The 24,641-nt window shown below is 33.7% G+C and overlaps 1 protein-coding gene across 1 annotated transcript in view; it reads left to right on the forward strand.

The window, feature by feature from the left end:
- Positions 1–12,314, forward strand: part of LOC129229560 (methylcrotonoyl-CoA carboxylase subunit alpha, mitochondrial-like) — a 68,842-nt gene extending 56,528 nt beyond the window's left edge. Inside the window, exons 15-16 of the mRNA XM_054863887.1 lie at positions 3,799–3,978; positions 12,083–12,314. Of these exons, the coding sequence (XP_054719862.1) occupies positions 3,799–3,978; positions 12,083–12,190 (288 nt within the window). The 3' untranslated portion in view covers positions 12,191–12,314. The remainder of the gene's footprint in view (positions 1–3,798; positions 3,979–12,082) is intronic.
- The last annotated feature ends 12,327 nt before the right edge of the window (positions 12,315–24,641 follow it).

Here is a 24,641-nt window from a genome sequence, read left to right on the forward strand (position 1 = left end):
GTTTTGGGACATTTTATGGTAAATTATTTCATGTTTTTTCAGTTAAATCCCAATGTTGCTAAGCAGTTGTTCAACCATAAACCAACCCTAAATTAAACGATGATTTTTGAACTATTTTTCTCATGATTTGAACAGAAATTTAAAGCCAAAGTACAAATTTTAAATTGTTTTTTAAAAAACATGCATTTTTAGGGTTAAGTATATACTAAATACAAGCGGTATCCTCACGGCTTTGCTTGTAATAGGAAATTATACAGGCATTTGGTTCGCTTGTATATTTACAGTTAACCTCTACTATGCCTTAATTTTTTTTTTCTTTTTTCAAAATCTCTTCATATTTTTTGCAGATTTAAAAACTTAGTATGCAGCTAAACAGAAACCAGCCTTAGAAGTTTTTTAAAAGGGAGAAGGAAGTTTCTCTTCTTTGCTTAAAACGCAAAATAAAACATTTTTCTAAAATTAAACACGATAGAAAGAGCATTGTAATAGCAATATTAAAATAATTTACTGAACGTAATTCCATAAATACTTAGAAAATAAAAGCAGATGACTTTTTCTTAATAGTTAAAATATTTCAATTTAGTTTTTTCTTAATAAAAGAAAAGGATTTGGATTACGTTTTTGAAAATGTTTTTAAAAAAGGAACAATCAAAGTGAGTAAAAGACATAACCATGGTAATAAACAAAAGCTAAATGGAATTTACTTTCAAAACAGAAGTTATCTTTAATTTTTGATTTCATCCTCAAGCTTAATCATTTAGAATCGTTTGGTGTGCTAAGATAGGCTTTGGAGTTTGATTTTCTTAAATGATTCCTGCAGCTTTCCAAATGTTCATAGAAACTTTGAACAAACTTCATCTGCTGCAGAAAATTTCAAGCTTTCAAATGACCTAAAACTTAAAAATGTTAATAAAATATATCCTCCCCATTCAATTTAATGTGAAAAATGAATGGGCTTAAAATAAATTGAAATAAAAGAAGAATAAAATCGAATTTTCAAAAAATTGCTTCGAGGTGCACACCCCTATGCTGCCAACTAATTTTGTGCCAAATTTCATGAAAATCGGCCAAATGGTCCAGGTACTATGCGCGTCACATAGACCCAGAAATCCAGACTTTCATCTTTATTATCAATACACAATTTAATTTCTATTCTTCAGTTTCGTGTTTCAGATAGAAGTTATTTGTATACAATCTGAGTAGCTAAAGAATTCACAGCAAAGATTCAATATATCAATAAATCAATTTAAATATTATTAAAATGAACTATGGTGTGTATTTGGTGTCAGTCGAAAAGCACATTAAAGTGTAGGAGGGGTTGAAGGCAAGCAAAGAGACAGCTTAATAACGCATAAATATCTTTGTGCTGAAAATTCAAAAAAATCAGTAATCCAACGTTATAAAGCACAAAAATTTCAAAATATTGCAGACACGTGATATATTGTTTCCCATACATAGTCCCCCCCCCCCCCGCTGGTAAATTTATTGCTAATTTATTCAGAGTGGTTTCATTTTTGGACTTTTTGCATTGTTTATGGGTTTTCTTGGAAAATTTATTACCTAACGGTTTTTCCTGATGGAATTATGTAATAAATTTTGCCTCCAGGTGTCATTTTATCTTTTTTGTTTTGTTTAAATTCTATTTATTTGGGGAAAGTTTGAAATAATCATATTGGGCCACTGGTTGATGAGCACGGAATTTTAATTCAGGACGATAGTGATATTGCTAATGTTCTTAATCACTTTTTTTCGAGTGTTTTTTTACGATAACTGTGTCTCAACAGTTGACACCAACAAGACACAAGCTATAGTACAGCTTGAGGACTTAGTATTTTCCAGGGATGACGTTTTACTTCATTTGAAAAAAATTAAAGAGATTAAGGCTCCGGGACCTGATAATATTTATCCAAAAATTTTAGTTGAATGTGCGGAGGAATTAGCAGATGTAATCGTAAATATTTTCAATGCTTCTTATAACTCGGGGACAGTGCCAGAGGACTGGAAGCTGGCTAACATTACACCGCTCTTCAAGAAAGGGTCTAAAGGGAGTGCGGGAAATTATAGACCTGTGAGTCTAACTTCTGTGGTTTGCAAAATTTTTGAAGCATTGATAAAAACTAAAATAGTAAATTTTCTAGAGACTAATAATCTATTGACTAGTTTTCAGTACGGTTTCAGGAAAGGTAAATCTTGTGCAACTAATTTATTACATTTCCATGATAAAGTTACTATGGCTTTGGACAATAAGAAGCCTGTAGATGTTGTTTACATTGATTTTCAAAAAGCTTTCGATAAGGTACCGCATGTTGCTCTACTTAGCAAATTAGCTGATATAGGAATAGGAGGGAAAACTTTCATTTGGGTAAAAAACTGGCTGACCGGAAGGAAATAAAGGGTAGTTGTAAGGGGAAATTATTCTAATTGGAGTGAGGTTTTAAGCGGGGTTCCTCAAGGATCAGTGTTAGGGCCTGTTTTGTTCATTGTTTTTATGAACGATATTCACAAAAATAATTCAGGGAACATGAATTGTTTTGCTGATGATGTCAAAGTTATGGGGACTGTAGAAAATGAAGAACAAGCAAAACAGCTGCAAAAGGATCTAGATCATATTACGGAGTGGGCTGATAAATGGGGTATGGCTGTTAATGTTGAGAAATGTCAAGTGCTACATTTAGGGCATGGAAATAAGTGTACAAGTTATTATTTGTAGGGTTCAGTCATTTGTCAGGCAGACAAAGTTACTGATCTGGGGGTCGTAATAAGTCAGGATTTAAAGTTTAGCCAACAGTGCAGCATTGCTAGTAACAAGGCCAATAAGATGCTTGGGTTTATCAATAGATCTATTTCAAACAAATCTAAAGAAGTTCTTCTGCCCTTATATAGAAGTTTGGTAAGACCTCATTTGGAGTATGATGTTCAGTTTTGGTCTCCTTATCTTAAGAAAGACATTAATGTATTGGAAAGGGTTCAAAGGCGAGCTACAAGGCTAATAAATGGACTTTCTCACTTAGAATATGATTCCAGGCTTAGAAGGCTAAAAATGTACAGTCTTGTGCAAAGAAGAGACCGAGAGGACATGATTCAGTTGTTTAAATTATTAAAATGAATGTTACGGGGCTGAAGTTTAGCACTGAAAACAGGACAAGGGGTCATTGTTTTAAGCTATTTAAATCTCAGGCTAACATGGATGTTAGGAAAAATTATTATTCTAGCAGGGTAGTGGAACCTTGGAACAGTTTACCAGAAGAGGTGGTAATGAGCAAAGGAGTAGATAGTTTTAAGAGGGCCATTGATCTTCACTGGGGACTGTAAATTGACTAGGACCAGTCTAGCTGGGCCCAGAGCCTGTTGCTGGTCGTCACTTTTGTATTTGTATTTTTTGATATTTATACTATCTCCTGTTCCACCGTGTTGCTTTTCTCGGATGACTTTTCATCCAGAAGCTCACACTTCTTTGCATTGAAAAAGGTGTTCCTTGTAACACCAAAACACGTGTCTGCAATATTTTGCAAATTTTGTGCTTTATAACGTTGGATTACTGATTTTTTGAAAGAGACAGCTTGTCACATTGTCTTGATATTTTATTACATAGAATTGCATGTAATCTGCAATGAAGCCTGTTCTTTAGGATAGGCACAAATATCTCCAGATCCAATTCAAGACCCAGATCCAGTCCACTAGCAAAAATATCTCTTCTGTCCTGCCTAATCCTTTACTTGTTTATATGATTTGATAAATTTCTGAAATAAATTTCCTATTCAAATACTAAACTTCTGCTGCTTCCATATTTTTGTCTAGACTTTTAGCTATGAATTCAGTCTGCCTCTGCCAAAGTTTGTAACAGCTTCTTCTTCAGACACCAGTAGCCGAGGAGCAGTTGCTCCTATGCCCGGCATGATTGACAAAATCAGCGTAAACCTGGGAGACCATGTGAAAAAAGGACAGCCTCTTGTAGTTATGACTGCAATGAAAATGGAGGTAAAATTGGAAGTTAATATGTTGTCATAATTTTCTTGTTGTCACCCATATCATACAATTTTTCTTGTCTGGTTGATTCAAAACTGAAAACAGCTTCAATTGCACAGTTATTTTTACTGATAGTTTAAAAGTTTAAATCTTCACTGGGTTGTTAAATACAGTATATTTTGGAACATAATGCTGATTTTCTTTACAAAAAAAGCTAGTATGTTGTGGCCATCACGAAACTTTCTTCTATATCTTTTTTATAATTCTGATCCCCCCCCCCCCCCCCCCCATGCTTGACGAGGATACAATATTCTCAACAAAAACAAAATTACACACTCCAAAACTTGACGACCATCCCAATTCTCGATTTATCTCAATGGCAAAGCACAAGAATGAAAAATTGAAAATTATTTTAAAATCGTTGCTTAAAATAATTACAAAAACATTCATTTGTTAACAAACACAAGATGGCAAACAGTTAAAAAGTTTAAATCATCGCGATTGTTTGGTTATTTTCTAAAAATTAAAGTCATACAAATATGCAGACGACAGTTTACTATGATTTATCTTTCTTATTGTTGGAATTATAAAGCTATTTTTATTCACACAAAAAAAAACAGTCCCCCACGGAGCTATTGGCGCCAAAATTAAACCAACACCTATTTACATATGAATTCATTTATTCCAAATTACATCTAGAACGTAGCATTACTTCTTTAGATATGGTACTCACAATGGAAAAAAAAAGAACGTTTGATTTCGCTGCCCCCTTTTCAGCTGTTGACGCCAAAATATAATCGGCTCTTATACCCTCTAAGGACTACTTGACGATACATTTTTGTTTGATTCCGTTCATTATTTCTTGAGATACAGCAGTCACAATTGATGACAAAAAACATTCTATAGTTCAACCCCCGTTTAAGCTATTGACATCAAAATTGAATCAGCATCTGTACCTGTTAGGGGCAACATGTGGACTAAAGTTTGTTTGATTCTGCGTTACTTCCTGGGGAATAGCAGGAACGCATAACTCAAGAAACATCCCATTACTTCACCCCCCCGTGGAGGAATTCGCGCCAAAAACCAAGGGGCACAAGTTCACATAGCGGCACATATATGTACCAAATTTTGTTTGATTTCATGTAGTAGTTTTTGCTGTGGAGCGGTTACAAAAAAACTGGTCACACACATATGTGACACACCACACAGACAGACATTTTTCAAAAGTGGTCGAAATGGACTCAGCACACCTCAAAAACGTTTGAATACGTCGAAATTTGCAATTCGAAAATTTGGAATTCAAAAATTTGCACAAATCCAATACTTTCTTCTATATATTAGATATACAAGAAAGTAAAAAGATCAAAATTTACTGGTGTTTATCTCATGCTTTATGAATAATAGACATTAGTAGAGTAGGGAAGAGAAAAGAATGAGTGCATCTAGATGTTTATTTTCTTTTCGAATTGCATGCCTAATGAATTGAACAAATTCTCTACCTGATTGTGTGAAAAGCTCTTCACATTCATTTTCTATTAGTATATTTTAGGCACTTTGATATCATCACATTCTCTACATCTTCACTGTTATTTTGATCCATAAATAAGCAATCATTTTCCACTCCTGTAAATAAACATATGTAATATGTTTTTACTTCCTTTTACGAAAAAGGAAGTGTATTCGCGAAAAAAATTTTAGCCCAAAAATCGGGCTTAATTTCCATTTTGCTCACCCCCAAGTGAATGCTGAGTTTTTTTTTCAACCCGACCACACCTAGGAACATACAGACACCCGAAATATCAATTTTGATGATACCCGAGTTAATTACAAAGAGTTTTCTCATGATGTCGGTATGTACGTATGTATGTGCATATGTATGTATGTCTTATAACTCAATAACAGAACGTCCTAGAAAGTTGAAATTTGGTACATAGACTCCTAGTGGAGTCTAGTTGTGCACCTTCCTTTTTGGTTGTATTTGGATGCTCCAAAGGGGGTCTTTTGCCCTTTTTTGGGGGGAAATCATTGTTAATTTCGATGTAAACTCAAGTGGTGTTATAATTTGGCGGACACTTGGCGATATATCGCCAGTCTTTTTGGTCGCCAGCTTGGCGACAAATTTGGTGTTTTTTTTTTTTTTTTCTGGTTTCAATTTGGCCACTGTTGGTGATATTTAGAGAGTAAACTATTGAATCATATTAAAACTGCCAATAATAAGAAAATGACATTAAATTGGAGTAAAAGGAAGTCATGTGATGCACGCATCAGCTCTTTTAAAATGACTTTCAAACTATGCCAGATTTATTTGAATTTCATGCTTTTATTATTCACACCCACATTATTTTTAGACAATCATCATGCATTTGACCTCCTTTTGAAAAAAATATTTTATTGCCTTTTGAGTTAGAAAAAGGTGCCTATTGTATGATGAATACACCTAAAATTATGGAAAGATAATTGGAAATATAGGTACACCTTTTACACCTGTGTGCAGTATGCCAGAGTATGCATTGCTTGACTGACTAGCCAGGTGCTAGATATATTTTTTTTAAGTCAATGCATAGCATGTATAATTAAAATATTCATGAATTATAATAATTTAAAAAAATTTTGAGGTAAAATCATGTTGTGGATCTTGATAGTAAGTAATTAAAATTGAATGTAAATAAAAATGAAATATTACTATTGAATTTCTAGTTTGATTTTATTGCACTATATAATATTGTAAAAAGTAAGTGTAATTTAAAATAAACTATCACATTAAATCATCTTGAGCATGCTTTTATACTCTATTGTTTGACTCTTGGATTACAATTTTTTTTAAATTTCATTTTGATACGCATTTTTTTCATTGTTCTGAAACTGTGTTTATCAGTGTATTCAAAAATTGAATGCATTTTTTGATATTTGGATATGCTTAATTTATCTGGCAATGCTTATGAAATTGTTTAAACTAAAAATGTCTAAGGTTATAAGTCAAATTTTGCTGCTCACCTAAATGTGTTTAGCCAGGAAGTGCCCATCCTACATATGCATAAATCACCTCTGTACGTATTTTGAGTAATATTACAGTAGAACTTTCATTTACCTGGAACTCTAACTACCAAACGGCAGGACCTTGAGGGTCACGAATCCGGATGAAAATCTGAGCTTGGGTCAATTGGCACTAGATATAAACCCAGGTAAAGCGGTTTGACTGCAAAGGCCCTAGTTTGACAGCAACAAAGGTCCAAAGTTGCTAGTTTACTCCTGAAAAGCAATAGTGATCCATTGAAGTTAAGTCTTTTTTTACCCTTTCTTGCTATTGCATTGCAGTATGAGCTAAATGTATGCATTCAAAATGTATACGCCAAATGTGTTGGAAAGGCAAATATTGTGACAAAACTTTAAATTCTAAAGGAATCGCTACTGCGGTTCTGGAGCCAAACAAGCAAATTTTAACTCTCTAACAGCCATACCAAAGGCTATGCTCTGACGCCACTGTGCCTAGGCTCATATCTAGTATGAATTAGAATAAATTTTATTCAGACTTGTTATCCTCAAAGTCGTGCCGTATGGACCAGACTGATTTTCAGGACACCAGCATAGGCGGATTTAGGACTGAGTTCCTGGGGGGGCAGGATTTTTTTTTTTTGGAGTAACATTTTTAGTTGCCCTCCCCTCCCCTCTCCCAAGTTTCTGTCTGTTTTCTGTGATGCATAAGGCCATTCTTTACTTTTTTATGTGTCGTTTTCATTACTGTGTGTAATCATGCTGTCCTTTTTGAATTGATCTTAAAAGAGAGGGGGCTGGTATTAAGAGAGTAATGCAGGGCTCCCTTTTAAGTGGGATATAGAATTTCTCTAATTTTAGGAGGCCCGAGGGTTACTCCAAAGTTTTATGCTTTGTGATGCAAGTTAATACTTGAAAAGAAATGGTGCACACATTTAGAGAATAGGTATCAAGAGAGTAGCATACTACCCATTTGAACAATTCTTAATTTATACACTTGATAAGAAATAAAATTGAAGCACACTTTGCTTAGGAGTTTCAAAGACTTGTCAAATTATTTTCAAGGTTTGGTTGGTTAGATTGGGTTTTTGGCTCAAGAGCCCTGGTAGGCTATACTGCGCCAATTCTTTCCAGGGATTTTAGAACCTATCAATAATTTGCACTTTCCAATCTCTGAAATTGAGTAGTAGATTATACAGTTGTACAGTATTGTTCTTCGTAAGAAACGGCTATTTTAAGTTTAAAAGAAAAAAAAATTTTTTTTTTAATTTCTCATCACAACTTTTTTTTAATTATAAGTAATACAGAAAACGAAAAGGAATAGGGGTAGTGTATCATTTTTTTCCCCGGGCTAAACAGATTAACAATATGCAGTAAAAGTAAGATAAAAGCAATCAATACAAAAGAATTTCCAAAATTCTGCATTCGGGGATAAATAAATAGCAAGATATGAAGCATGTGAGTCACAAAAATTTATTTCAAGTAATATGTTACAAACGCGAGAACCACGATTTTTACATTTTTGATGCAGGATGTAGCAAGGAGCTGAATTTGACACATTTTGGCATTCATCCACCTACAATTTGTTAGAAATTTTAAAATTTAAGGTTTGTAGCCACACGTTTCCAAATATTCAAGGTTTTCAAGTACTTGAAAATGAAATTAGTTTTTCAAGCATTTTCCATTTTTTTAAGGAATGAATCACAATTTTTTGGGAGTTAGGGGCCCACTTCAAAGCAAGGGCCCTAAGTTATAGCTTGTTTATCTTATAGGCAAATCTGGCCCTGCATGTAATTCACTCTTACCTGCAGATTTTTGTTTGCTTTTTTGTAATTGTAACGAAAATTTGTCAGTTTTTACAGTTAAAGGATTTTTAAGATTTTACCAATCTGTGTACCGTTTTTATCGGTTTTTATCAAATTTCAGCAAATTTTTCCAAAACTTTTGATGACTGTAGTACTCAGATTTCAATAATGACAGTAACTGTCTCATTTAGACTTAGATGATTATGACTTACCTTAATTTTTAAACAGTATTTAGGAAGTAAGGAAAAAAGTATTTCCCCTCTAAGTAAAAAGATTCAATTAATCAGAACGTTCAGATAACTGAAGTTTATTCAGTTTGCGATAGTATTTACTTTTCCTTCCCAAAAAAAAAAAAAAAAGACAAGCCGAAAATTTTCCAAGCGCATGAAGTATAGTTCTAACTATTAGTTTCATATATACAAATTTTTTCCTTTAAAAAATAAAGAAAACACAGTTATAAAAACATTGCATCAGGTAATAATGCGATCTTACAAGAGTTGTGCAAAACTTTCGTGCCGGAAATATATCTCCCTCACTTTTTCTTTTATTCTGACGTTTTCCTTACAATGTATATGATTCTATAAAATCAGAAATTTAGTTTTGAACTGCTAGGGATTGAGATTCCTATTTTTTTCACCTAAAAAATTAACGCATTTTTTACAGTGATTTTACGTTCTGTTTGTTCAATGGTTGGACAATTTTTCCAGTTTTTTGTTTCATTGTTACATACATTCGTTGAGCATGGTGTTAACTGTTACATTTGATAATATTTGGCTGTACAAAAACCTTTTATCTATGTACTTCTTTTGCAATAGCATACATTTCAAATCAGCCAATTTCATTCATATACTTGCCCAAATGTTTTTCAGTCCAAAATAGTGAATTTAGACCAATTTTCAGTACCCCAGTGACAGCTGTACTATTTGTATATAATGCTCGGTTTTTTTTCTTTTTCTTTTCTCCCTTCAGAAAAGGACATTCGCTATTCTCTTCATTTTAATTAAACTATTCAAAAAAGAAAAAATCATGTTTTTTTGTTTTTGTTTTAAGATTTTGGAAGATAAGTTGTTACTATATAAACTCCTCCCAAAACTGGGGGGGCATTGCCCCCCTCTGCCCCCCCCCCCCATAAATCCGCCCATGAATCGCAATGGCATTTTCATTGGATTTTAAAACTTTGGTACAGTATTTGCTCTATCAACACTATTGGCGTCTACTGTCATTACAACGTATGGGGGGAGGGGGGTGTAGTCTATATTGCAAATGTATGCAGTTGGCTTATAATGCAATGCAACTGCAGAAAAGAACAAAAAAAAGCTTCATTTTAAGGGAAAACCCAATCTTTTTCTAGAGCTGAACTAGCATCTTTGAACCTCCGTTTCAGCTGAGCTAGGGCCTATGCACTCAAACCGCTTTACCTGGGTTCATATCTAGTGCAAATTGACTTAAATCCAGAATTTCATCCAGATCTATGTTTCTCAAGTTCGTGCCGTTTGGTACTTAGCCAGAATCTTGTTTAACTGATGCCAATTTCATAATTTCTGTTAATGGTATATTAAAAATATCACTTCAAGGTTATAAAAGGCTGCCTTCTGTAAGTACCAAATTATACAAGATTTCTATCATTTTTTTTTCCTTTATCGAGCACATCCGTAAATATTTGGGACACTAAATGCTCCTAGAAAATACTAACATATTCAAAAGTGATTGAATTTGAAAACAAAGTAGAGTGAACAGTAGAGTGCAAAAGTAAAATCAACTGGTTTTCATTAATGATTTGGTTAAAAAAATCACTTAATTCAAATCAATTGATTTAAATCAATGATTTTTTTTTATAAAAATCACTTGATTTAAATCATAATTTTAATCACGATTTAAATCAAGTTGATTTAAATCAACGAACCCTGCCAGAATATGGTGGTATGGTGACCGCGAGTGAGAGAATTTCTCGGATAATCTGAAACATTTATAAAACATCATACCAAGGTTTTCGCTACAGTCGCATTTTTCGCAAAATGCGAAAATACTATACAAATTGCGAAAATGAAGCAAAGTATTTTAGCTTTTATGCTCAAAAAAGAAAAAAAAAAAATGATACACAATCCAAGAAATCTAGCATGGCGATAGAACTTGATCTTTTTTATAAATTTTAGTCGACATGTTTTGACTACCTATATATTCAGCAATACTTTTGCCGTAATTAGGATTTATATTCCCCCCCCCCCCCAATAATTGCATTATTAAACTCCTCTCAATGCTGAGTATGATTCTATTTTTTTTTCTAATCAAAAGCATTTTACACTTATTTTTTCCAATGCTAAATGTTCGTTGTCAAACAGTCGGAGTCCCAGGGCGCTAGCTAGGCATTGATAGAAGGTAGGGCACTTGATTTACATGGCAAGTTACTTCAAAAAAAAAAAGAAAAAAAAATGAGTAAGAATTTCACGTATCTTACTCAGGACCCCGGACATTCAGAGGGTTAAAGAAACATTAGCTACTGTGTATTTATTTCTCTAAAGACGTCATATCTGAATTTTGAATTTCGATTTCAACTGGAGATGAAACACATTGAGTCAGTGAAAAAAAATATGTCAACGTATTCGTTTGTATATGTGATCCTTCTACATTTTAGCATTTTGCTAAAGCGTTTCCCCCAATTTTAGCTTTTTTGCTAAAAGAAGTTTGAACTCAGCTCAAACCCTGCATCATACGAGCGTATGCAATTGTTTAAAAAATTCAATAGCACTCCCATACAGGCTTGTCATTTAGGGGGTCAATTGCCCTTCCTCGGCTTTGAAAAATGTATGTTTTTAGAAAAAACATGGGCATGGATTTTGCTGTTTTTCTAATTTTTCCATTAAATATACACTTTTTGCCTCAGTGCCAGAGCTTTGATTTTTCGAGCCAGGCCAAATTGTGAAACTGCACCCCCTCACCATCCCTCCTTCAAGCTTTTCTTTTAAATAAAAATGACAGAAATCAAGTGCATTTGCTGCCCTCAGAAGTTGCCGCCTGGGGCAAAAGCCCCAGTTTGCTCGGTTCAAGATCCAGCATTGTCCTAATCAGTATTGTTAATTGAAGTTCTGATGTTCTGTTGGACAAACCTATTATCGTTTCTGCATTTGTGTGCTGCCAAAATTTATAAACTCTTTACTCAACTTCAATTTTGCATTAGGTGCTTGATGATTTTTGTTGAGCTTTTCTTAAAGAAAATCATTCATAAAATTACATTTTCTCTTAAAAGTCCAACTGACTGGATTAATTCTGATTTTTAATTTTGAGATTTTTTTAAGAGTTAAATATGTTGTATTTGTTTTTAGTATGTCATAAAAGCACATTGTGATGGAACAGTTGAGAAAATATTTCACAAAACTGGGGAAAGTGTGACCAAAAATGAACAGCTCCTGCATATCAAAGAAGATTCTTAAAAGAAATTCATATTCTGTTTGCCCAATCACGAACAGATTATATATGTTTATAAAATATAAAGATGATATTTGTAATTTTTTTTATGGTTTATGTTTCATTAAATATTTTTGTATAAAATGTAAATGGCAATGCTTTTCTTGACCTGTAAAGAACTTGTTATTGTTATTTTAAAACAAAGATATAATAAATCATTGTTATCAAATTCAGAAAGAGCTGTAGATTCAAAAAAATATGTATGCATTTGCACACCTGTTGCAATTCAAAAAGCTATGGGCACACAACGATGTTTGGCTATAAACTATAGCAACTTTAGAGAGAAAGTGAAACAAGTTATGCCATTAATACAATCTACAGTAGAGCCTCTCAAAAAAAGACACTAAGAGGGCTAGACATTTTGTCCCTCAAAAAGAGGTGTCAATTTTTCATAGGTTTTTGGTTTGATGCAGGAGGTTTGTTTTAAGTTTATTCATAATTTTAAAACAAAGAAAATGTTTTATACACTAAATAAAATTATGTGAATCATTTAAATTTAAAAATTCTTTTGCTAAATAAAGTTATTTCTTCGCTTTTTACTGCATTATAAATAAAAAAACTAACATGGCAGACAAATCTGGAAAATATTTTTTAAAAAAGTGCATTGTTTCTAAAACTATTTTGATTTAAAAATTTAAATGACTACACAGAGTTTCTAACATTGAACTGTATTACTCTGTTTCCATATAAAGTTGTGAAATATTGAATATTGCAATGAAGTGTAACTGTCATTCAATACATTCTTCTGCTCAGGAGGTGCAACAATATCTAAGATTGTCTCCTACCACTACCCAATCGTCTTCTGAGCAGAGTTCCTCCTCGGGAGAATCATTATCGCAGCAGTATGCATTTCCAAGTGTGACGGGAGGCGAACTGTGAGATATTGTTACACTTCCTGAGCAGGAAGAATGTGTTGAATGACACAGGGGTGCCCAGCTAGAGGGGTTCATGGCGCAGACTGCCCCATTGAAATTTTTAGGGGGAGGGAGAGTTTTTAGGGTTATTTCTCTCTTTTTTCAGGCTTGCTCATGGGGTTGGGGTGTTTTGTGGTATTTAGGGGGGGGGGGCACTCTTGCTGTTGGGGAAGATGGGCCTCCCTGGAATGACAATGACACACTGGCAATATTCAATATTTCATAACTAAGTATAGAAAAGGGAGATAAAGCAGAAATGATGATTTTTTTTAAAAGTGGAATCAATTGATTTGGCAACATGAATATATTGTTACTTTGTTTGTTTGTGTTACTTTCTTGTGTTTTGTTCTTAATATTCAACAGTTGACACTAACAAGACACAAGCTATTATACAGCTTGTGTCTTGTTGGTGTCAACTTTAGTGTGTAGCATTCCAGAGGACTGGAAGCTGGCTAACATAACGCCACTCTCTAAGAAGGGGTCTAAAGGTAATGCTGGGCATTATAGACCTGTAAGTCTGACTTCAGTGATTTGTAAGATTTTCAAAGCTTTGATCAAAATTAAGATCATAAATTTCTTAGAGACTAGTAGTCTGCTGATTAGTTTGCAGTATGGTTTCAGGAAAGGTAAATCGTGTGCTACTAATTTATTGCATTTTTACAACAAGGTTACCTCTGCTTTAGATAACAAAAAATGTGTGGATTTTGTTTATATTGATTAAGCTTTTGACAAGGTACTGCATGTTGCTCTTCTTAGCAAACTAGCTGACATAGGAATAGGAGGAAAAACTTTGGGTTAGAAATTGGCTCACTGGTAGGAAGCAAAGAGTAGTTGTAAGAGGAAATCATTCTAAATGGAGTGGTGTTTCAAGTGGAGCACCTCGGGGATCAGTTTTAGGGTCTTTTTTGTTTATTATCTTTATGAATGACATGAATGATAATATTTGTTGTTTACATTGATTTTCAAAAAGCTTTCGATAAGGTACCGCATGTTGCTCTACTTAGCAAATTAGCTGATATAGGAATAGGAGGGAAAACTTTCATTTGGGTAAAAAACTGGCTGACCGGAAGGAAATAAAGGGTAGTTGTAAGGGGAAATTATTCTAATTGGAGTGAGGTTTTAAGCGGGGTTCCTCAAGGATCAGTGTTAGGGCCTGTTTTGTTCATTGTTTTTATGAACGATATTCACAAAAATATTTCTGGGAACATGAATTGTTTTGCTGATGATGTCAAAGTTATGGGGACTGTAGAAAATGAAGAACAAGCAAAACAGCTGCAAGAGGATCTAGATCATATTACAGAGTGGGGTAATAAATGGGGTATGGCTGTTAATGTTGGGAAATGTCAAGTGCTACATTTAGGGCATGGAAATAAGTGTACAAGTTATTATTTGCAAGGTTCAGTCATTAGTCAGGCAGACAAAGTTACTGATCTGGGGGTCTTAATAAGTCAGGATTTAAAGTTTAGCCAACAGTGCAGCATTGCTAGTAACAAGGCCAATAAGATGCTTGGGTTTATCAATAGATCTATTTCAAACAAATCTAAAGAAGTTCTTCTGCCCTTATATAGAAGTTTGGTAAGACCTCATTTGGAGTATGATGTTCAGTTTTGGTCTCCTTATCTTAAGAAAGACATTAATGTATTTGGAAAGGGTTCAAAGGCGAGCTACAAGGCTAATAAATGGACTTTCTCACTTAGACTATGATTCCAGGCTTAGAAGGCTAAAAATGTACAGTCTTGTGCAAAGAAGAGACCGAGAGGACATGATTCAGTTGTTTAAATTTATTAAAATGAAAGATGTTACGGGGCTGAAGTTTAGCACTGAAAACAGGACAAGGGGTCATTGTTTTAAGCTATTTAAATCTCAGGCTAACATGGATGTTAGGAAAAATTATTATTTTAGCAGGGTAGTGGAACCTTGGAACAGTTTACCGGAAGATGTGGTAATGAGCAAAGGAGTAGATAGTTTTAAGAGGGCTATTGATCTTCACTGGGGATTGTAAATTGACTAGGACCAGTCTAGCTGGGCCCAGAGCCTGTTGCTGGTCGACACTTTTGTATTTGTATTTATTTGTATTTCTGAAAGCATGAATTGTTTTACTGATCAGGGTGGATTTAGGGGAGGGCAGGCGGGGCTACTGCCCCGGGGCCTCCACAACAAAGGGGCCTCCACAGTGCAGCATTGCAAGTAACAAAGCAAACAAAATGCTTGGGTTTATCAATTGATCTATTCCAAACAAATCTAAGAAGGTTCTTCTGCCTTTATATAGGAGTTAGACCTCATTTGGAGCATGATGATATATATATATATATATATATATATATATATATATATATATATATATATATATATATATATATATATAAACATCAATAGAACAATAAACAAACAAGGTTACAACACAGATAAATGACAAAGATGAAGCCAGTACTCTTTCTTTAGCAGTGGAAACTTCATCCTATGGTCGAAAGATCAAAAATTTTAATACTAAAACTAAGAATAGGATGTCCAATTCCAAAAAAATCAACATTCAGGATTACATTGGGCAATTGATTTTGTTTTTATTTTAATCGACTGGCACGGAAATGGCCCCGATGGACGCGGATTCTACTTTTACACCCGGACACATAGGTAAGACTTGATTTTTGCTGGCGGTACGGTGGAAGGACATTATTGATAGCCTTGGCTTCTAATGTCCGAGACAAAACCCTAGTGATTAGTTTTAGGTCTGAGTTCCAAAAATCTGCATTCATTTTTCACATGTGATGCTTTTGCCCAATTTAATCCTGAATGTTGACTTTTTCGGAATTGGACATCCTATTCTTAGTTTTAGTATTAAAATTTTTGGTCTTTCGACCACAGGATGAAGTTTCCACTGCTGAAGAGTACTGGCTTCATCTCTATCATTTATCTGTGTTGTAACCTTGTCTGTTTATTGTTCTACAGTAGAAGACCATTATCAGGGCCAGATTTAAAAGTGTGGAGGCCCCGGGGCAACGAAGGATCATATTTTCAAAAATTTCCGATACTTTGATATATATCCGAATATTTTGATATATATGTATATATCCGATATTTTCGACCTGTGAAAGTTAGGATATTTTGTAAAAATTTTATTGTGGGGGCCTCTTTGTTGTGGAGGCCTCGGGGCAGTAGCCCCGCCTGCCCTCCCCTAAATCCGGCCCTGACCGTTACAATGCTGACCTATATAACGCAATTCTCTATAAACCGCACAACTTTTTAGAAGTAAAGAATAGGTTTTGAAGTTTAAAAAATCCCTCTGTTTTGCTTTGCAAACATAAAAAGTGCTAGGCATATTAAATCTTGAAAGTTTTTCATCTTTCCATCTGAATTCCAAACTTTTAAATTGAAAATTAGTATTCACAGTAAAAAGAAAATACGTACCAGATTGCTCTTGAAAATGCAGCTGTTATGCAAACCATGAAGCTAGCAAAAGTGCAGGATAATGCACTTTCTTTTGATTGTGGAACATATTTATTTGTGAATAACTAATTGTAATATTGGTGCTTTAATACTCATTGCAGATAAATCATTCGGAAGTGATAATATATAGATATATTCTGAATATTAATTTCAAAATTTGTGAAATAATCTATATAACACAATAACCTGTATAACACAAAAGCTCTGGTCCCAAGGTGAACACATTATAATGGTCTTCTACTGTATTGATGTTTATATTTACCAGGCTTATTTGTTAGGTTGCTTTGCGCATCTTTGGACTTCTAGTTTATGGTACTTTATTTTTTTCCTATTTAATACGTTTTCAATATATATATATATATATATATCTTATATTGTTTACATGCCTATATATGAACTGCATAAAAGCAAACAAATTTTAAAAATAGGTATTAAAGCACTATAACTCAAATGTGCACTAAAGCAGTGATGTATTAAGCAAAGTAAATGTGTGAACTAAATTTTAATCAGAGGAAGTGTAAGAAATAGGTAAAGCAGGACAGGACTTGTCTTTTGTGAAAAATATTAGACATAAAAAAATTATAATAGTAATAGTAGTAGTAATATTAATAATAATAAATATAATTAAGAGAGCTTCAATTAGTAGTTAGAGTTATGGTGTTCTTGCATCTTTAATCTTCTTTTTTATTATTTTATCCTGCCACACATGTTTCTGTGTGTGAAATATACATATTTGCTCCAAATTGGTGCAGAATTTAAAATTTTGCTGCTGCAAAGTTGTTCCAAATTTATGCAGAATTTAAATTTTTGCTGCTGCAAGTTGCTCCAAATTTGCAAATTTACTGCTCCAGCTTGCTTTAAATTTGCAATTTTACTGCTCCAGGCTGCTTCATATGCACCGTTTTACTACTACAGCCGAACTTTCCATTTTCCTGCTCCCAAGATAGCTTCAAAAGTGAGTTTCGGTCGGCACATCCCTTTTGATATTCATACTGTATCCCTTATATCATGGTTTTCCCAAGAAACTACCGTATGATTTCTTTCATTTTGCATATTTTAAGCACTTTTATTATACTTGGCCTGATTGTCATGGAAAAACATGAGGCTTGCTTTTGCTTATATCTCAGCAGCTATACCACTTAGAGACTTAGGGATTTCACTAAATGATTTGCTTAATCTTAAGGTACGACTTAACTCTGAAAAATTGAAATTCTAAAATAAAATTATTATTTCGGTTAGGATGGAAAACAGCAAATTTCATGATTTCATGTAATAAATGTTCCCTATTAAATGTATAAATATAAAATCCATTGTCACAAATTGTGTTGCCTTGCAACAGAAATGTTAATAGTAATCACAATGAAAATTTTGAATCAAGGCTTCTTTGGAGCAAGTATGAAATACTCTGATCTATGAAAATAATCAATAATGGGGCTAAGTAAAGAGACATATTAAGATCTTTACCAACAAGTAACTTGTATCTTTTGAAATATAAATTAGTTTGGGAAACCTTTAATATTTAAATGGTTTTAATTAAATTAGCACACAGATGAATCCTAGAGAGGAACAAGGATTCACAACTCTAACGCTCGAATATGCTACCTTGCGGTGATTTACAAAATTAAAGAAAAAGGTAAAACATTGCGTTCCACGTGTGTCTGCTGGTAAACATAGGCAGTTTGTTATGAGTATTTATTAAAGCATTCGATGTGTCTTAGGTTGCTTTCAGCAAATTGTTTTCTCCCGTAATGGTATTCTTGAGCTTCTCAAAATAATGCTAGTTTTCATATTTTCCTCTAAAAAGTGAGTTGATTGTCGTAAATGGCAAAAGCGTAAACACAAGAAAACTCTGGATTAACAAACTTTGCATTTGCATGAAATTAAAAACAAATATGCTTGTTTATTCGAAGCTTTTTTTTTTTTTTTTTGAAAGAGCATAACGTTATACTAGGTAAAAAATTTTATTGTTTTGCATGAATTTGTAAGAATATGATTTTTTTTCTTAAGCTCAAAAGAAGGGTTTAATAACATTAGCAGAAGAATTCGAGCTTTCATCTCTGCCTAATTTTAAAATAATTAATCTAACTAACATTATCTTCAGCAGCATTTAGTTGGAATGGACAGTATGCAAAATATTTACTTGAATATATTATCGTAGAACGAAATGAAAAATGTTAACCGAGAAAGAAATTTGAACTAGCAAAAACAAAAGCTGAGAATGTTCATCGGCAAAATAGTGCGCCAACTTTTTTTTAATGCTTACATTCTCAGCTGAAGAGTTTCGCTAAAAATTTGTTTAGGGTTATAGTTTTAGTTTTGTGCCAGCAAAGAACCCTTGAGATTTCGCATGTCATTTAAACCAATTTTATTTTTTCTCATAAGTGCAATAAAATGGTAGAAGGAATACAGAATTAAGAGAAATAATAATAAATCAATTAAAAAGAAAACTACCACTATATATCCGTGAGAATTTTGTTGATTTGCATAGCATGACAGAATTAAATCATAACTCAAAAATAAGAAACATACGAAACATAAAAATTTAAAATTAACCGATTCGGCAATTTGAGAAAAATAACTCAGCTTCAAATGCAAAACAATTAGCGCCAGCCAAGCAAGGCAAAGAAGTATCATCTTGTTTTGATAATAATTCGTAATGTCATATAGTTCAATTATCTAGCATATAATATTTTCAGTCTTATGGCCACAATGAAGATGTAGTTCCATCAAGAACTGATAAATATCGAATTCAACATCATGGAAATGGCTGCTTAAAACTACCAACAATGTAATTTGCTTTAATTTCTGACATTTAGTAATGCTTCTTGTATTATCATTTCTTTCTACTTGGGCCAACAAGACTTTAAAATTGAATTTAAAAAGAAGAAAGAAAAATATCATGCATTCAAACAAAAATTACTAGAGACTTATTAGCATTTTCTATGCTACGACATGCGTTTGCTTTACCTTTTTCATCCGCCATTAGACAGTGGCTGCAGTGCCCCCTATAGTTTGTTGCAGTTGCGAATTAATTTTTAGTGCCAAAACTGCGTGACAGCAACATTATTCTATTTCTGAAATATAGTTAAACTAAAAAGAATAAAATAACAGAATTTTTTAAAAATACTAAGAACTTTTCATAATGCACTCAAAAGGACAAAATAACTTTTTTGAGTCAGAAAGAACATTTTAAGTATTCCTGTAGTTTTCAATTATTCCAAGAAAATGATCCCGCAAACGAAGAAAAATGAGGCTCAAGTCATGTAGAGAATTTATTATCAATATCTACCTTTCAATCATAAATTTGAGTGAAACATGCATTTTTCTGGGAAAGTTTCGTTTGAAATGACTAGAGTCGCACTTTTCTTCGTTTGTGGAGTCATTTTCTTGGACTTGAAAACTACAGGAATACTTAAAATGTTCTTTCTGACTCAAAAAAGTTATTTTGTCCTTTTGAGTGCATTATTAAAAGTGCTTAGTATTTTTTAAAAAATTCTGTTGATATAAGCTGAAAAAGAAATTTATTATTTCGCCAACAGGGATCAAAATGGCTCTTTTAGGCACACCTACTTTTTTTCTTAAATGTTAATTATTGATTCCATCAAAGAAGAATTAATGGACGAAGCGCAACTGCTTTCCTCTCTCCTGTAAAGTAACGATTAGTGACTTCTGTTAATCTGGCTCCAGGTACAAATAATATATTTCATTTTTATTTCTTCTGCATGAATTCCTTCTGTTGATGATATTTATTTGAGAAAAATAGTAGAGAAATAATGAAAAATAACCAAAAGGCGATATTTTACCGAACAATTACGTCTTACGCGTTCTGATGATCCAATCCAAATGGTTGGCTTTATGACGTCATAGGATGAACAATCTTGTTTAAGAAATCAGACATTTTTAAAAATGTAGTTAAATGCCGGGAAATAAAATTATTTTCGAGAACTCCATGACTTTTTCTTTTTTTTTTTCTTGCTTATACAACCAATTTCAGTCAGTGACTAAAAGTAGTATATATGATTCTAGGAAACACCCGCCGATTCAAACTCCCAGTCTTTAGTACGATTGTGTCTATATAAGTTTCAAGACAATTGTTACTCGTTTAACAGCAGCTTCCTCGCTACCTCACGAGACGAATGCCAGAAAAGATTGCAGTTCTCCTCCGGGAGAATAATCTTTCTTTACTGGCACCAGTATATAGTACTATAGTCGCTAGGCCATCGAGGATGCATTGCTAACAGAGGTGGAGCTTGTAACACGGAAGATGGATAAGAACGTACACCGGGTTTTACGTTCCGCCTGGGTTCTACGGAAAGCAACCGCACTAAAACGGAACCTTTGAAGCGACGACATGCAATCGCCGTTTGTTGCTAATGATGAATGGAGTTTCTTGGAATTGGCGGAGGGTTTGCCAATGCTAAGGCCTGTATAATAGAGGAGCCGACGCATCCGCCATTTTGGAGCAAACTTGATCTAGCGATGGCATTGCTGCTGATGTTTACATTTCTTTAGCCTGTGTTAAATTCAGTCAAATTGGTGGTTGTTCAGCTGTAAATTGTGCAAACAGCTCCAAAAAAGGATTTCAACTCTTCAGATTTCCAGCAGATGCAGAAAGGAAATGGATAATTAATAGCCCGCGAAGTGACTAGCAGCCTGGAAACGAAGCCAACTGTTTCCAAAATTTCGCCAATGTTCACATTCGCTCTCCGACTCTCTCGTTCCCTCTTTGGCGAATGATTGCCAATAAAGGTAGCTTTCCCTGTTCTACGCTTGCTTCAATATGGCGGATGCGTCGGCCTCTCCAGTTACAAGGGTTCTAGCCACCGCCATCGACTTCGGTCGGATCCTAATACAGTGGTCGCTGCTTATAATAATCACGTTTGTTTTAACAGTTTTGATTCCACAAAGTAGCTAATTCAATACAGCTGGATTTTGTTCTGTTTTTCACAATTTGATTCATTAAAGCGGTTGATTCAATTAACCCGCGCCCACTGTACCAAGAAAACCGAGGGACATGAATTTGCTGCGAGATAAGACCCGATGGGATAGCCATTTAACTTTGGCCCTCTGTGGTATTGGAGATTCCAAGGCCTTTTGTCGGTTTGTATCCTAAGTTTTGAAGATAATCGCAAAACAGTTCCAGAGGCTATATTAATGTAGTTTTTTGACTTTTTAGAGTTTTTCTTTTATATATGCATAAAAATCTACCTTTATGCCAAATTTCTAGTACGTGAGTCACTTGGAAGTGAGTAAGCAAGTCAGTGTAAAAATTGATCCTTTTCAAATTTCAATGATGAGGCACATTCAATCAAATTGAGGAATATAGGCGTTCTATGGAGCTATTATGCACACGAAATTTCAAACATGTAGATCGTAGATCTAATCACTTTTTAGAAATGAAAGAGTCGTAGCTTGAATAGGTTTGGATGAGATCAGGCACGTAGCTAGAACTTTGTTAAGGGGGAGGTCCAAGGTTGCACGAACTTCAAAAAAGGAGGCGTGCTAAAGCAGAATTAATAGACGATAGTTGCACAAGATAAGATAAATCCAATTAAAACGGATTATTAAAATATGATAATTAACTAAAATTAATTAAATAATTGAAATTAATAGAGCCATTAGTTAAAATTAGTTAACAAAATTTTTATATTAAGTGGTAAATTGATTATTGAAAGTTTGTAAATTAACATTAAACTGAAAATTATCACATACAAAGTTTCCAAATATGGGTGATCCTCTGTCCTCCTGAAAATGAGTGATATATTTTCTATTAATAAAAAGGGCACAATAAAAGAAAAACGAAAACTGTTCTAGAAATTACTTGGAAAATGCATGCGATAGTTTAATAAAATATTAAAACTTTGTAATATATTTCAACAAAATATGTACATTTGTACTTATGTCATTTTATTTGAAAACTAGAAAGTCGCCCGTCACGGTATGACGGGTGTAAATTGCTTCAACTCCTCTACATTTGATTTCAAATGGGGCTGTGTTAGAGGCTTTAGCCTTTAGCGGAACAAATGCGAACCAACGATATGGCATCCAGTCATTCATATGCCACCATTAAGGCACGGATGTAAATGTTAGAGGAAAATTTGATGCCCAGTTTCCACCAGATGGAAATACCTGAGCTCTTTTCGATGCGAAACTGTAAAAGGAATTTAATTTTGTAAAGAGCATTCCCAGTCAAACGTCCTAAGGGATCTTTTACATGCCGATTAATGGAATGTATACCTAATGAATTAAAATAAGCATCTGTGTAATTTTATTTTAACAACATGTTGTTAATTTTAACAACAAGACATATCATATTTTATAACGCAGGCCATGATTTTTTTTTCTATAATACGATGTTAGCAAAACACTTTATTGCAAGAAATAGCAAATATCTTTAGCTTGAAAAAAATAAGAGTTAAAATAAAAAAGCAATATAGAAACGAAAAACTCAAAAAAAATTACCTCGTATTCACCTTTTTTGTTTCTTTGCTTGTAACACAGTAAATAGCGGTAATTTTCACCTAGTAATTTATAGTTAAATGCAGATGTCTGTTTTTTGTTACGTTTAATGCTACCTTCACAATTTACTAAAGATGGATGCATAGATGCTAATTGAATAACTTCTCAGTACAAAGCCAGTGAATAACAATCAGAAAATGTATTCCAATGATGCAAATACAAATATGTTTTATGGAACAACATCGAATAAGAGTTGAGAGAGAGATAATTTTTCGTCAATTAAAAAACTAACTGTTTTTCTTTTGGGATCATAGATTCACAATTCAGTAAGATTTAAAAGTAATAATTTCTAAGAAATTACTTATTACATACGTTAATATGGCCGAACTTGTAATTTCATAACCTGATCACAGTAAAATATTCAAGTAATTTTCAATTTTATTTTTCTATAAATTTTGATACCGCAAAAAGTTTGTTACATCAACTTCAAGTTTTATTTATTCATTTATTTTATTTATTTTACCTTCAAAAACGAATTCTTTTTGGGCATTTAATATGTTCTATGATCATGCTTAAATATTGGGGGGAAAACATGAGTAAAAAATCTATATAATTTGTTACTCAGAAAGGAGAGAGATGTTAAAAATAATCTAAAAGTTCAAATAAAATTTTTATCGAAATATAAAACGAATCTGAAATGAACCATGCCAAAAATATAAAGAGTTAAAATGAAAAAAAAAAAATCAATAATTATTTTTTCTCATCCTCAAGCACACGAAATGTGTAGAATTTCTTTTTTCGCTGCTGGCTTATAATCTAAAATTAGTTTTTAAATGGAAAAGCACATTAACACATAAAATTGCTCGCATTTTTAAGAAAACTTTAAAAGGGAGCACTGCAACTTACCTAGTTTGGGTAAACTTAATTTTCTTTTGCATATAATTTTGTTCAAGATATGTTTCCTTTAAGTATGAGGTAAATAAAAACTGCGTGTTAAAACAGAAAAGAATCGGAATTCAATTACTGATTCACCAGAAACGCACCTCACTCTGGCTGTCTTTCGTGCAACATGCGTCTACGAAATCCACGAAAATCCAAAAAGGAGAAAGAAATAAAGAAAACCACGCCAATGAGACTGGGTTGAGACTGGGGGGGGGGGGGCAACAAATGCTTGTTTTTACTTTGCCGATGGCAATCTAATGGACCAAAGGAGAGGGGCTGAATTTCAAGGTCACACGACCCAGCTGGTTTGAAAGACAAAACGGACACTTCCTTTACGCAACACAGCAAAAGACAGACGAAAGTTAGGAACCTGCAGTTGTTGTACGAGGTTCTCGTGTTCTGAATTGACTCAGACACTGAGAAAATTGCAGATTAATGGGAATATTTAAGGGGAAAATGCTAGGTTTTATAAAAACATTCTCTTTCGGAAAAATTTTGTTGATGCGAGATGCAACAACTGAGAAAAAAGGACAGGGGTCTTTCGGGAAGGGGGGCGTCCGGACCCCATGGACCCCCCCCCCCCTTGGCTACGTCCTTGATGAGATACACACTGGCTGATGCGTTACGTTTATTTCCTGATTTCCGAACTTGACTGACA

The sequence above is a fragment of the Uloborus diversus genome, chromosome 9 (assembly GCF_026930045.1).
Source record: "Uloborus diversus isolate 005 chromosome 9, Udiv.v.3.1, whole genome shotgun sequence".
Taxonomy (NCBI): Eukaryota; Metazoa; Arthropoda; class Arachnida; order Araneae; family Uloboridae; genus Uloborus; species Uloborus diversus.